The sequence below is a fragment of the Adiantum capillus-veneris genome, chromosome 20 (assembly GCF_014529385.1).
Source record: "Adiantum capillus-veneris isolate H3 chromosome 20, ASM1452938v2, whole genome shotgun sequence".
NCBI lineage: Eukaryota > Viridiplantae > Streptophyta > Polypodiopsida > Polypodiales > Pteridaceae > Adiantum > Adiantum capillus-veneris.
Genome location: NC_140950.1, coordinates 119932863 through 119948039, shown reverse-complemented (window position 1 = coordinate 119948039; position 15177 = coordinate 119932863). Strand labels below are relative to the sequence as shown.

The following is a 15177-nucleotide window of genomic DNA, read 5'->3' as shown; positions in this document are numbered from 1 at the left end:
AAGAAAACAAAACATTCTAGAATATCAAGTATAGCTTTTTCAATATTGTTAGTTTCTTGTGACAACTACATGCATTTTGTAGGTAGTAACCATTGCTAGTCATAAGGATCAAATTTGGATAGATATTGAATAGTTTCTATGGGATTCTACAACTCATAATGTTGAACCCAGTTTTTTCATGTTTGCTGTATTTAGCACTTCATCTTTGTCCCCAAGATTCCCCTTGGTAAGAGATGTATTATTATTTTGACATGCTCCATGGCTCCTTATGAACCTAAAGGACAATAGGGAACTAAGAAGACATGCATATATTATTTGTATTGAGCGTGGCTATAGAAACTTTGATGATAGGTTTGCAGAATGGTAAAAGTTCAACTCTTTTGTACCTATTTCTTTTGGCAAATCAAAAAACAGTGAGTGAGAAGCAATCATATGTTCTGATCACCAACCCATTGAAGTTAAATAGGGAATTTATCTCAAGTCCTACAAAAATCCCAAATCTTATTTTTATGCAACAAAACGTAAGAAATGACCGTTTTGATGAAAATGTACTGCTCCATCAACTTTGGAGGCTTGGTGTGACCAAAAGATGAGAAATTTTACAAGTTTCTTATTTTTTGCATGTGTAGTAGGCCTTGAACTATAACCTCATGAAAGGATTTTACAAAATGAGTGGATCTACTATGGTTTTGGAGGTTTTTTTCAAAACCCTGAAAGGACACTTTTATGTCCTGTTAGGTTACCAACCTAGTGTTAACACTAGCATGGTAACAGGACACTTTTATGTCCTTGGACACTTTTGTGTCCTGTTAAGTGACCATTTTACTTGAATTATTTGAAGAGTATGAAAATGAATTTCTAGGTGCTATATATCCACAAAGTTGTCTTATGAGCTGAAAAAAACTTAGCATTTTTTTTGGAGTATCGATCTCACCATTAACCTTACTCTTGCACAACATTTTTGAACCCAAACTGTGTGAAAAAACGGGTCCTGCTTTAGGCTTTTTTTCAATTTTTGGCAACTATACCACTCTACACTTCATGTTTGTGAGGTTTAGATGGCTAGAGGTTAGGCCTTCATAGTTCTGAACATGTTTTGATGCTTGTAGGGAGAGCTAAGTGTTAAAATTGAAAGTTATGACCAATTTACAAGAATTGCATAATCCTGATTTTTCACCAAAATTAGCACTTTTATTATTTTTTTGGTGACTTTCTTGATATCCAAATTCAATTTTGATTTTGTAAGTGTAATCTATAACATAAAGCTAAAATTCATTGAGTTTTGGGGGACCTAATATGCTATATAGCATAGTATATGATGATGGTTGAGCTTTCTGATTGCTGAAGAATACGATACATTTTAGAGTAGCAAGTATAACTTGCTCAATATTTCTAGTTTCTTAGGCCAATTGTGTGTATTTTTTAGGTATTAACCATATTTTATCTAATCATAGACTACAAACTTGGCTAGATATTGAGTAATTTCCTTGGGTTTCTAGAGGGCATAATGCTAAATCGAGTTTTGTCATGTTTGCTGTATTTAGCACTTTATAATTGCCCCCAAGGTTCCAATTCTAAGAGATCCATTATCCTTTTGACATGCTCCATGGCTCCTTTTGAATCCAAAGGCCCAAAGGGAACCAAGAAAACATGTATATAGTATATGTATTGAGTGTGACTATAGAAACTTTGATGATAGGTCCGTAGAATGGCATAAATGCAACTTTTTTGTACCTATTTTCTTTGCCCAAAAAAAACTTAGTGAGGTAAAAGCAACCATATGTTTTGGTCACCAACCCATTCAAGTTAACGGGGCATTTTATCTCGTGTCCTACAAAAATCCCCACTCTTATTTATATGTAATCAACCTTAAGAAATTACTGTTTTGGGCAAAATGCACTGGTCCATCAACTTTGGAGGCTTGTAGTGACCAAGTGATGAGAAAAATTACAAGTTTCTCATTTTTTCCATATTTAGTAGTTATTGAACTATAAGCTCATGAAAGGAATGAGTGGATCTACTATGGTTTTGGAATTTTTTCCCAAAACCCTAAAAGGACACTTTTATGTCCTATTAGGTTACCATTCTAGTGTTAAGGGTATAATCCCTTTGTAAACTACTACTTGTTTTGAAGTACTAAAGCCATTGAGTGGCTGTTTTCCCGTGGACGTAGCCCACATTGGGTGAACCACGTATATCGTGTGTACTCTCTCTCTCTCTCTCTACTCTATAATCTCGTGTATGTAAATATGTCTCTCTCCATTAAGTAATCTACTCAATTATCTATTTAGCTACGTCTTATTTCCTAACACAATCATCCTCACCTCCCTACAGCACACACATCACCTATATCTACATGCTCTATCCCTCCTCTTCGCACATATCATCGTCATGTTTGGTGTACCCTTGTTGCAACTCTTCGTGATCTCTTTCACACCCTGGCTCAAAACCCAGCCCACTCCTCCCTCAACGGTAGCGCCACTCCCTCCTCCCCCTCTTCCTCACAGTGTTTTCATCATCTCAGCCGGCCCACTCACATTCAAGCTGCACTCTCCAATCCACCTTTCTCTGCTCTCACTACCAACTCGCCCCACCCTCTCTGAAGTCGAATCTCAAATATCTAACTCCGCTACTTCTCCCCACCCTCTCTGGAGTCGAATCTCAAAGCTCTGACTCAACTACTTCTCCCCAACCAACCTCATGATCAGCTGCACATCCTTGATGTTCTCTACTCCTAGTTGAGTGAAGATTCACCCGTTCATCCTTGCATTCGCTTAATCAAGGACACCTATCAAGAAACCTGTTTTCACACCACCCTCTCCGAAGAAGCTGTCTCCCAAGAAATTCCCGCCATCCTTCAAAACAATGTCGTTCCCTCCATTTCAGCTGCCCTCAACTCTGATGAAGCCCCAGCTTGGATCAAAGCAATCCATATTCAGCTCACTGCCTTTCATCACTCTCACACTTGGACATTGGTTCCCCGACCACCTCATCATAATATCATTGGCTAAAGTGGCTCCTGAAGCGCAAGCTCCGTCCTGATGGTTCTGTTGAGCACTGCAAAGCGCGGCTTGTTGCTTGAGACTTCACCCAGCGTCCAGGCGTCGACTACAATGATCCTTATTCCCCCATTCTTGGTATGTCATATTTTTGTCTCCTTGTTGCCATTGTTGCTACTTTTGATCTCCCACTACATCATTTTGAGATTATCACTGCTTTCCTACATAGTCTGCTAGAAGAAAAAATTTATATGCATCAACCTCCCCACTTCATTGATCCCCATCACCCCAATTATGTATGTTGCTTGCATCACCCCATATATGGTCTCAAACAAAGCTCTCGTCAATGGTATTTGTGCATGCACAATCATCTCTCCAACAATGGTTGGATTTGCCTCTTTGCTGATCCCAATGTCTATGTGCTTCACCGTCCTTTTGGCTTTGCTATTGATAGCCGTTTTTCGGCTTTCCATGATTGCCATAGTAAGCTACCTCACCCTATCAAATCACTTAAACATTTTGGTTATCCCTACAATTTCACTGTACATAGGTGTGTGTGAGTTAGGGGACTTTCTCCATATTTTCTTAAAAACCCTCAATTAGCTAGTCACTGGGCTAGTTAAACCAAAAAAATAAATAAAATCAAAAAAATAAAATATATTATGATCCATTTGTGTGTAAATATTGCATTGTATATATGGCCTAAATATAGGGGTTTTTAAAATTATTTTGGTATTTTATTTAAATATTTATACTAGGTGTGTTTTATTAAACTTGTGTATGCCTTCTTTCATCCTCTTACACCATAAGTATATTTTTTGCCAATGTGTACATACTCTAACCTCATATTTTTCTTTTATACAAATCACCCCCACATTTTCACCCTCACCCTTGTGAAAACAAAAAATGATTTCTACTCCCTTAGTCACGTTTATTATATTATTTTCACTTACTTGCATACCTTTTCCTCTTTCACCCAAAATAATACAAAGAGGGACCATATCATGATTCAAATATCTTTCCATATCCATAATTCTTCCATATTTGTTTATTATTTTTACTCATTATTCTAACACCATGTGCTCATTGAACTAAAATCCATGCATAGTCCATACACTAGTCCCACCATGTATATATTTCTTTATTCACCAATAATCCTCCTCCATGCATGTGTAAAGGGCAAATTGGATGCTTTGTATTATGATATGACAAAGGAGGGGGCCACTAAAAGAATTTTGCAGGCATAAAAAACAGGCTTTTTGGTGAGATTTTTGGCACCCATCTCCACTCTGAATTTGGAGCAGTGGTCAAAAGATAAAATGTGGAACAAAATCTGAATAATCACCTCAAAACTTTTGGTGATTTTTAGAGCAACCACCGGTGAGCTAGGATTTTTTGAGTGGATCCCAGTCTACCCACTTTTCTCACAAGTAGCCCTTAGTCTTCTCTCACCTCTTTCCACACTTCTCCACACGCACACGCACACACACACACACTCATTCCTCTCAATCCCTCACTCAAACCTGCACCTTCAGTGGTTTCTCTCACCTTCTTCACCATTAACCTCTCCACTTACTCCCATAGCTCTCATATGAGCTCTCCATGTACATACACCATCTCTATGCCTCTCTCTATTACTTCCAAGGTACAATTTCATCTTACCCCTTCTCTATATACATAAAATTCAGCATGTAAACCATGCTTAACCTCTGCAAATCAAGAGATCTCATCAACCAAATTACCATTTTCATCGCGATAATCAACCTTGGCGGTGGTGGCGTAAAGAAGAGAAGACAAAGAAGAAGATCAATAGTCATTTTGAGAACCTACACAAGTAAGTCAAAAATTTCTTCAAGCTTCACCCATCACAAGGATTTCCTCACTTCATTCAACCATCCACCCCATTCTACCCATTGTAAATATATCATTAACTTTCTAGTGATTACTAGCCATTGACCTAACCATTAAAGACACCTCACCTCAAGACATGTGCATAGTAACTCTCTCTCTCTCTCTCTCTCTCTCTCTCTCTCTCTCTCTCCTTAATTTAACCTTATCTACCATCAATAATGCTCTTATTTGAGCCCACATCCATTACTCAAGCAGACAAAGAAGGCGCGCAATGTTTCGATATTCTGAAAAAATTATAATCCTAATTTGTTAGCTTGTAAATTAGGATTTCCAATAATCTTAATGAGGGGTCTCCAACCTATAAATAGGCCCCTTTCCTTCTTGTAAAAAAAACTCCAATATCTCACATAGCACCCCAACACTATGCGTGAGGAAAGACTTAGGTGTAGCAACCACTTTGTGAGCTTCACTCTTGGTGTGAGAGAAGCTTCCAAGCTACACATTGCAAGTGAGAGAGCGTGAGTTCAATATCTCAAAACCACTATTGTATATGTTCCTTCATCATCAATAAATTGAGGTTTGGTGCATCAAAGGCGTGACTCGATGTTCAAATCTTTGTCCTTGCACTTGTGCGATACGGTTTAGTGAATTTAAGGTGACTCGTGTACTTTGACTTTTATCGTTTATCTTATTTTAGTGTGTTTTCATTGCCAATTTTGTGTCCATTGTAAGAGGGTATTGTGGTGAGAGGTCTCCCACACCCTAAGACAGTGTGTGTGTGTTGGAAATGTTTAGCATTCACTAAGCATTGAGTGAGTTTTGTAGAAGCTCTACGATAGAAACATAACGAACCATCTCTATTTGCAAGTCACAAATAAGGTATTACGCAAGATCCATTCCTCTCTCTCTTCCCTTTGCTCTAGCTCTCTCTGGCCCATTTTATGTGAGTCTTTGTGTGAGGTTTCTTGTGTGTGTTTTGTGGCGCATCCTCTTGGTTGTGCCAAAAATCGCTCTTGCATCCTAGTTCGCATACCATAACTAGGTGGTGCCCCTTCATTTGTTTGGCTATGGGTTTGTTGTTGTTGTTTCTTGCTTGTGGTTGCCCCAGCCCCAATTGAGCAGCACGGGAGCCTTGAGAGGTGTTTAGAGGTCACCTCTCTTGTTGCCTGCCCCAGACCGCCTCACTATATTAGGTCTCTTTGTGGATTATATCCCTGTGGTTGCATCTCATCATCCTGTCATCATTGACATAGTTCATGATATGCTTGCCTCCAGATTTCCTATTAGTGACAAGGGTCCCATGGATTTCTTTCTTGGCATCACTCTCTCTAGTGATCCTAATGGTCGCTTCATAAAGTTTTCCCAATCACACTACATCAAGAAAATTCTTAAGCAATTTGGTATTGTTATAGAATTGACATTTTATTATTTATTGCAGTGACAGGTGGAAAAGACTAGACTCAGCTTGGCCTATGCGAATGTATTTGTAATCATGTACATTTTATTATTCATGTTTTCATTATGAGCTTCGATCATTTATGTCCGGCCGGCCAGTTTGTACTCACACTTGACCATTTAAGAAATCTATAAAACAAATACGTGTAAGAGGGAAATGGTCACTCTTGCACGGGGGGAGATTGCACCTAGTGTCTGTGTACTTCTTCTCCCCTCTTCCCTGTTCTCTCTCGCCGTGCTAGGTGTAGCACTCCGCTCTAGGAGGTGCGCGTGCACAAGCCGTATTACTCTCTCTCCCTCTCTGTCTCTCTTTGTTCATGATTATGTGTCTATGCGGTTTCCAGGTATGTCGATTAGTCTAGTTATGGTTTGTAGTATGCTATTTCGGATGTTTTTGCAGGGAGCTCCATGCCTCCAGCTGTAGGAGTGGTATCAGAGGTCAAGGAGACGGTCTTGTATGCTGTGGCGAACTTCATTTATCAAAGCTAAGTGTTGCATCATTTTTTTAATATTATATTATGTCTCATCTTTGACATTAAACACCTATGCTTCATCTATACATGTTTGATTGCCAATTAATAGCTGGATATGGCTAATTGAATAGCGTAATGTTGCGATTAAATTACATATAAAAAGTAAATTATAAAGTACTTATTAAGCATTTGTGTGCAATTGATTGCACTATGAGTAGCATGTACATGAATTTTCATGCTCGGAATCAATGAATTAAGAGTTGGGTACGATTGAGAGGATAGTATAGGACAAGAAAAACAGCCGACGAAGGTAGGAGAAGCTTCAATGTTGAAAGAATGACTTTGAGTCATAGCGGGAACCAACCCGGACAAAGCTTCAAAAATTCAACGAAGGAAACAAAATAAATAATAATAATAATGATGAATTAGATCTACTGCTCACGCTAACATAAGATATCATATGAGGTTTAGCTACCTGCGCTAGAAACTCGGCAACATGCAATAACCAAAGCGCCCAACCAGCTCCCTACATCATTGTTATTGTGCCACAGTAAGTACACCAAACGAGTGCCCATGGCTCCCAACTGCTGTTCGATGCCATCATAGCTAGCGATTGTGAGTAGCATGCAGGACAACGGCTACCAGCAAACGATACTAAACAGCTAGTGGCATCCAATTTTTTTTTTTTAATGCTATTTTATTTCCTTTTTCATGTTCAGGAAGCATGCAGCCAGTTGTTTGCAGTGCACTTAGCCGCCCCACGTCTCTGCCTTTATCCCTCACTCTTTCTGCTAGATGCATCGCATGACAGGCACCGAAAAGGCCAATCCTGACAACCACTTGACCCCATCCTTGGCCATGCAAATTGGGCGACACTGTCTCATTTGCCAGGTACCTATTATTTGCAGGCCAACTTTGAACAGCATCCGCCCCTCCCACTCAAGACAGTCGCATGCATCACCCACAAACCGCATGCTCCCGTTCTCTATCACCCAGACTAGCCGTCATGCCTTTTCGTTACAGCCAGTTGCAGGCAATTTCAACTCCCGATCCTCGGTGGACTCTTCATCTGTATTGCTTTTGCGTGTGCCGCTCGTGCACAGTCCTCACATTCACTTTTGCACGCAGTTGTTGGCAGTTTTTTCTCTCTATCTCACATTATCGCTATCTCTCTCTGGCCGCCAAACACTAGCTTCAATACAACTGCATGCCAACACTCAGAGAGGTACACCGGTCCTCCAACTACCCCTAGCCCTCCCTTGCGCATGCAACACAGTCACATGTCTCTCTCTTTTCCCACCAACTCGCCCTCTTCGTCTGCTGCCGTAATTAACTCATCTCTCCCACTCTCTGAGTTCAGTAAGAAGCCGTCATCCCTCTCTCTCCAGCTCGTAACCTGCAGCAGCCCATCAGCTCTTGCTCTCGTGCTGTGACGTACCCAACCGATCACCAGCATGCATGCCAGACGCAACCCTCCATCAACTCTCTCACCCTCTTTCTCTCTCTCTCTCTCTCTCACACACACACTTATCCCCACACGCACGCAGAGGAAAGAGGAGTCTCAGCTTTGGATTTTCCTGAGAGCGCATTCCTTTCCTTTTGTAGTGCAAGGCAGATAGTGCATGTCTCTGTGACTGGAGGTTCTGGATTTTTAGCTTCTTGGTTGATCAAGCTTCTGCTCGAGCGTGGCTATCACGTTCGGGATACTGTGCGTGATCCTGACGAATTCACAAAGACAACACACTTATTCAGTCTGCCACACGGAAGAGAGAGGCTGGAACTTTTCAAAGCACATCTTCTGGATGAAGGGTGTTTTGACACCATTGTGGAGAATTGTGAGGGGTTTTCTCTTCCCACGCCCACTACGATTCTTTGTAACGACGGCCACAGATGAAGCATACAATAGCCTTTCGGACATCACCGGGTTGTCAAGCATATTCGGACATCGACAACGCTCCTCAATGACCAACTTCTTGTGATAAATGTCGCCTGCCAACCATCCCGGGCATTGAGCTGATCATGATGATGACGATTTTAGTGTGATGTTTTCAGGTTTTTTCTTTTTTCATTTAAGTTTTTTACTTTACTTCATTTTATTTTAGTACCCAAACATTGGTTTAGATCCAAAAGGATTTGTTAGGAAATAAGACGTAGCTGAATAGATAATTGAGTAGATTACTTAATGGAGAGAGACAGATTTATATACACGAGATTATAGAGTATAGAGAGAGAGAGAGTACACACGATATACGTGGTTCACCCAATGTGGGCTACGTCCACGGGAAAGCAGCCACTCAATGGCTTTAGCACTTCAAAAGAAGAAGTAGTTTACAAAGGGATTAAACCCTTGATAGAGCTCCCGCCTTGCTTCACTCTCACCACCTCACACTCACCTTGTTGCATCAACTTCACACTATGAAATGTGTGTAGAAATGGCCTCCTTTTATAGGCCAAAAGGGCTGCCCTCTCTTATGAGAGACAGCCATGTGTAGCCGCCCTTGTGCGAATAAGTCCAAATCGGACCCTCCAATCCGCCTATGTCTGGCCGCCCTTGAGAAGACAATTCCGCTTTTGAATTCGGCCACCGGCCACCGGCCATTGGCTTCCGACCACCGGCCATCGGCCATTGACTATCGGCCACTGGCCAACTGACCGGTTGTTTTTCGACCTCTTTCCGGCCGCCGTCCGGCCATAATATTCCGGCGAAAAAAAGTCTCGGGGGCCTCCGTCCCCGAGGCCTTTAAAGTTGCCCTTGATTCTTGTCCGTGAAAATTTTGGTTTCCGGTGAGTGATTTTCCTTCACGCACGATGGCTTCTCCTCATAATGGGGGCCTTACAAATGTGTGCTTTTACCACAGAAAATTACAAGGGTAAATCAGGCTCCATACTTCACAGGATTGTATCAGCTTGGACTCAGAGGAAATTTTGGCATTCTGAAGCCTATTAATATAACATTTCATTTAATTTCTTTCTCTATCTCTCTCTCCACATTGATGATGCATAACCAATTACCCTCTCTCTTACCTACACGCCCACAAGCTTTGTACAAGACCCAATATACTCGTGTAGGTTTACAATCAATGCAATTTGACCATTGAAAAGCCTTCTTGTCAATCATGTGTATCTGTTGCTAACGAAAGGTAGGCAAAATCTCTGGTAGATTGCCCCCGTAAGGCAAGAAATCATGTTTCATTTGGTATCTCTTTTCAGATTACAATGAGACTTATCATATCTCGTCTCGAGGGATACTCGACTTATTATTCGGCTATCCGTGCTCACCCAGATCTAACAAAAATAATAATAAATAAATCTTATTAGTATGTCGTTGTTGTGATTTTGTTTTGGCTTTGCATACTCTCAAGCTGTAATATTCAAGATTTCCTAGTGAAAGTAGTCACAAATTGAACACCATTTTCTAGTCCTTGGTAAGTTCTAATTGTTTGTGCTAGTGAGTCTATGGTATATCACAACATATTTACTGACCTTCAACAAAATAAAAATTATTTGCAATGAAATAACGATCATATATGACTATTGTAAGGCTTTACTAAAGCTTTTAAACGTAAAGTTATTATCTTTGATGGGCACAAATACTCATTTTCTATTACATTTTGTTACAAATGATAGTCCAAAACTTCTTATCATTGTTATATTTCTAAATTTCAATGGATTGCTTTGATAGAGCTTGCCAAAGTATACACAATTGTCATTATTTATTTCACGATTCAAAAGCTACAAGTAGTGACATTGCTAACTTTTCAACCTCAATCCTTGCCCAGTACCATAGACCACCCTCTCGAGCAAGATAAGTCCTTTCCTACTTTTATATGTCAAGGTCTACATTTGTATAGAAAGAACCAAGACTCATGGACTTACGTCTAACCTAACCTCTTAATAAGAACTTCATTTGTTAAGTATGCTAACTTTCTTGTCTACAACTGCCTAAGCACAAGTTGCTCTCCAATAACTTGCACTTCGTTCTTGTATTTTTTGGTTAGTGACACTAGTTGACCTATGCTATTTCATTAGAACTGCAAAAATTTCCTTTCCATTTAGCTGCCTCACATTTGTCTTAATTGTCTAGTAATCCCTTCTATAGTTATCATTGCAAGTTCATGATCAATTATTAACCTCACGCTAACACATTTTGAAACTTTTAGCTATACTTTGATGTAAGTTTGCTAGTTGCAGCACTTGTACCTCTCTCCATGCGCCAACAATGGTATATATATTTTCAAATACAGTATACCCTCCTGGGATTTTCATTGAGATAATTTAGCTATGCAGCTACTCATGTGAGCTAAGGTACTCTGAGATAGTAAACAACAGTTTGTAAGTACCCTCCTACTCAAACACGCTCCACATTGATGTTACACCTATGATAAATGTTATATTTTTATGTCTCGCCTAGTCCATTGGTCACAGACACACAGATTCGCCGGTTTAGGCAGTGTGTAGATAATCATCTTTGTGCAGATTCGCCGATTTAGGCAGCATATTGATAAATTGTAGATTCATGATTTTTTAAACAGTATCAAATGCAGATTCTCCGATTTAGGCAACACGTCTTATTGGTGTAGATTCGCCGATTTAGGCAACACCGATCACAAAATCATGCTGTAGTGGCTGGCCACCACTGCAATTGGTATGATTTTGTTACCCGGGTACATAATGAAAGTGAATTGGATTTGGACTTATATTGTGGAATTGGAATTGGATTGGGCTTTGATATCTGATGGTTATTTTATCACGACAGTGTGTATGTGATGAGACTTGACATTATGAGATTAATGATGAGTGTGACCAATGATATCCTGATCAACAGGGTATGACATATACTGCTTATTCTAGTAGTATGGGACACTAGAATAAGTAGTATGTGGATGACGGCAGGCATAAGCAATATTTTCTAATTTTATGAATCTTGTTACTATTTGATACAGATTTCTAATCATTGTTCTTGACAAGTATTGTTTGCAGATTTTTATCTTCGCAACTGAGGACAGTTGCTTTCCAACGGAGAGGTATGTTATAGAATTGACATTTTATTATTTATTGCAGCTGACAAGTGGAAAAGACTAGACTCAGCTTGGCCTATGCGAATGTATTTGTAATCATGTACATTTTATTATTCAAGTTCTCATTATGAGCTTCGGCCATTTATGTCCGGCCGGCCAGTTTGTACTCACACTTGACCATTTAAGAAATCTATAAAACAAATACGTGCAAGAGGGAAATGGTCACTCTTGCACGGGGGGAGATTGCACCCAGTGTCTGTGTACTTCTTCTCCCCTCTCCCCTCTTCTCTCTCGCCATGCCAGGCGTAGCACTCCGCTCTAGGAGGTGCGCGTGCACGAGCCGTATTACTCTCTCTCCCTCTCTGTCTCTCTCTGTTCATCATTATGTGTCTATGCGGTTTCCAGGTATGTCGATTAGTCTAGTTATGGTTTGTAGTATGCTATTCCAGTTTTTCTATTTCATTACTTGCACTCACCTTGACCTTTGCTATGCCATCAAAGCTAGTGGACCGTCAACACAAGCGTTAAAATTGACCCTACTCAAGACACTTGGAGCATCAACATTGTAAGAAATCCATATTTTCTTACCTATTAAGAGTTTTTTCTTCCTTATTTGTATCCTACTTGGATACTCTCACTGTAAATATCCAATTCCATTTGTAAATCAATAAAAATACTAACTCTACTAATTTACTAACACTAAGGCTACTATGAAAACTCCTATCACCTCCACTTATCTCCTCTCTCTCTTCTTCATCTATCCACACCAACTTCTTGATAATTCCAAGCAAAAGAAATTAGATAAGTGCTGAAAATCTAACCCCACCATGGTTAGAGGAGTAGCCCTAGCCCTCAAAATTGCTATAAAAGGAGGGTGTAGCTAGCACAAAAGGGGGGGAAGCCAAGCTCAACCTATCTAGAAGGAGCTCTTGAGTGGAAGATCATTGTCTTATGCATATGCATGTGTTGTATTAGGGGTGATTAGCAAGGGAACTCTATGCCATTGTAAGAGAGAGAGTGATCATTCAATTGAGAGTAGGAAATCCATCATTTCTCCTACTAGTGTAAGCCCAACATTTGTTGAATCAAGGAGGGTGGATTTGGACTAATCTTGGATACTTTGTCTCTCTTCCAACGTGAAGTAATGGACAACAATGATGTGTAAGTGTCTTGGTGCTTTTTTTAAGTTCTTGATAGCTTGTATCTTGGTGTTGTCATCAATTTAGCCATAAATCCCATATACTGTAAGAGGGGGACAAGGTGGAGAGGACTCCCATGGCCTTAAGACAATGATTGGGGTGGCTTTTCTTGTGATGTGTTGTGGTGTAATTTACTCAAGCTATGTTGAGCAAGTACTAATCTCACTTTGATTGGTCATGATAGATTTGTAATAAGGTATTAATGCAACAAGCACCCCCCCCCCCCCCTTCTCTCTCTTTCTCACATATATTAATGCAACAAGCACCCCCCCCCTTCTCTCTCTCTCTCTCTCTCTCTCTCTCTCTCTCTCTCTCTCTCTCTCTCTCTCTTTCTCTTTCTCTACGCGTCCTAGTTCGCATCCAAAACTAGGTGGTGCCCCAAATTTGTGTAGGGTTAGGTTGTGGGTTTGTGTGTGTGTTGTTGTTTTTTTCCAAACCCAACCCAATTGAGCAGCACGGGAGCCTAGAAGAGTGCTTAGAGGCCACTCTTCTTGTTGCCCGCCTCGGACCGCCTCAAATTGGTGCCTCCACGGAGGAAGGCTTGTGTATTTTTGTGTAGGATCAACCTTTAGCATAGTCAAGTAGTTTGCATGAATCACGAAATTTTGTATGATCCTTTCATTCCTATTGCAAGGCAAAAGGTACACATAATTGTTAGTACTAAGTTGCAATTTCAGTGAGTAATTCGTAGAATTTTGGGCCCTTTTAGGTTGGCCGAGATAAACGCTTCAGTAAATCTACCTCTCATTAGATACGACCTTAGTTTGGATGTCTATATTTTTGTTTTGTTTTAAGAATTAGGTCATCCATAGACAATGGATAATGGCCCAGGAAAAGAGGTTTTCTCCTTCCATTTCACTACACACATTAGAGTAAACATTGCAATTAGTAGAAAAATCCATTTTCAACAGCGTATGGTGTTCATGTTTGGTGCCCAAAGAGTAGGAGAAATTCTCGCGTCACCAAACGCTTTCATCCTACCTCTAATTGAATATCATAGGTCACTTGATGTGAATATTTTTATTTTGTTGTAGAATAGATTGCAATTTACAAAATATTATTGAAAAAACAAAAACGTGCGTCGTTTTGGAATCAATTCAATGGAGAACCAACGCCAAATGTCTGGATATCCTCTTTTCTTTGGAGAGCCTGGAGAGGATGCAGAACTATTTTTGGCAAATTTCAAGATGTCTTGCCGTATCAAGAGGATAGTAACTGATCAAGAACGTGTAGAAATGTTTGAGGTGGTCCTTAGGAAAGATGCTAGCACTTGGTTTGACTCTTTGCCTGAGGAAGTTAAGGGGAATTACACAGAAGTTTTGAATCGTTTCAAGAAATACTTCTTTGATCCCCAAAACACTCAAAAACTATGGCAAGACATTGTTTCTCATAAGCAAAAAGACTTAGATGACTACTACTTGTACAAGCAAGAGTTTCTACGTCTTTGGGCTGTATGGGTGAGGAATGTTGCTAACACCTGGTGATGGTGCAGAGTTCCTAAAGAAGGAGAGGTTCATAGCCAGACTCTTTCCTTACCTTAAGGTAAAAGTGGAGGCGGGTGCACCTGCTACCTTTGATGCAGTTGAAACTAGGACTGCTGAGAAATATCGAAAACTCAAGAGCTTAAGGGGGGAGGCTTCAATAGAGGGTCTTAGACCCAAAGGTAAGTCACAAGCATCAACATCTAGGGAGCTTCCTCAGGTAACGGCAGAAGTGATTGAGAAGTTAAATGAATCTTTAAGCAGCCTGTCAATTCACCTTGCACAAGCTGTAGGTCCAAAGGGACAAGCAAAGAAGTCTGAAGAGTGAGATTCACGACCTAGGAGAGTCTTGCAATGTTGGAATTGCGGTGAGTCTCGACATGGGATGTATAATTGTCCTTGGCCTCGTGGGGAGCGAGGGAGACCTAACTTGAATTACCCAGTGATGAATGCAGGTGAAGGAACTAGTCAATAACCATGGCTTCTACAAATCCCAAATGGAGCAAGACCACCTCCACAAGGAGTGGAAGGAGTTCCACCTTTGCCAGACCCAAATGTACATGTGGTAGAGGTGACAAACTCAAATGAGGTTGACATGGAAGCAAGTGGCATTAAGCGTGGGCGTGGAAAAGGGAAGGAGAAAGAAGGAGTCACGTCACAAAGTGATCATGGACGAGAAAAGAAGGCAAAGGAGACCAAGG

The 15177-nt window shown here is 40.4% G+C and overlaps 1 protein-coding gene across 1 annotated transcript in view; it reads left to right on the top strand.

The window, feature by feature from the left end:
• LOC147433169 (uncharacterized) overlaps positions 1–5403 on the top strand; it is a 37692-nt gene extending 32289 nt beyond the window's left edge. Inside the window, exon 5 of the mRNA XM_086492823.1 lies at positions 4241–5403. Within this exon, the coding sequence (XP_086348949.1) occupies positions 4241–4246 (6 nt within the window). The 3' untranslated portion in view covers positions 4247–5403. The remainder of the gene's footprint in view (positions 1–4240) is intronic.
• Positions 5404–15177: the final 9774 nt, after the last annotated feature.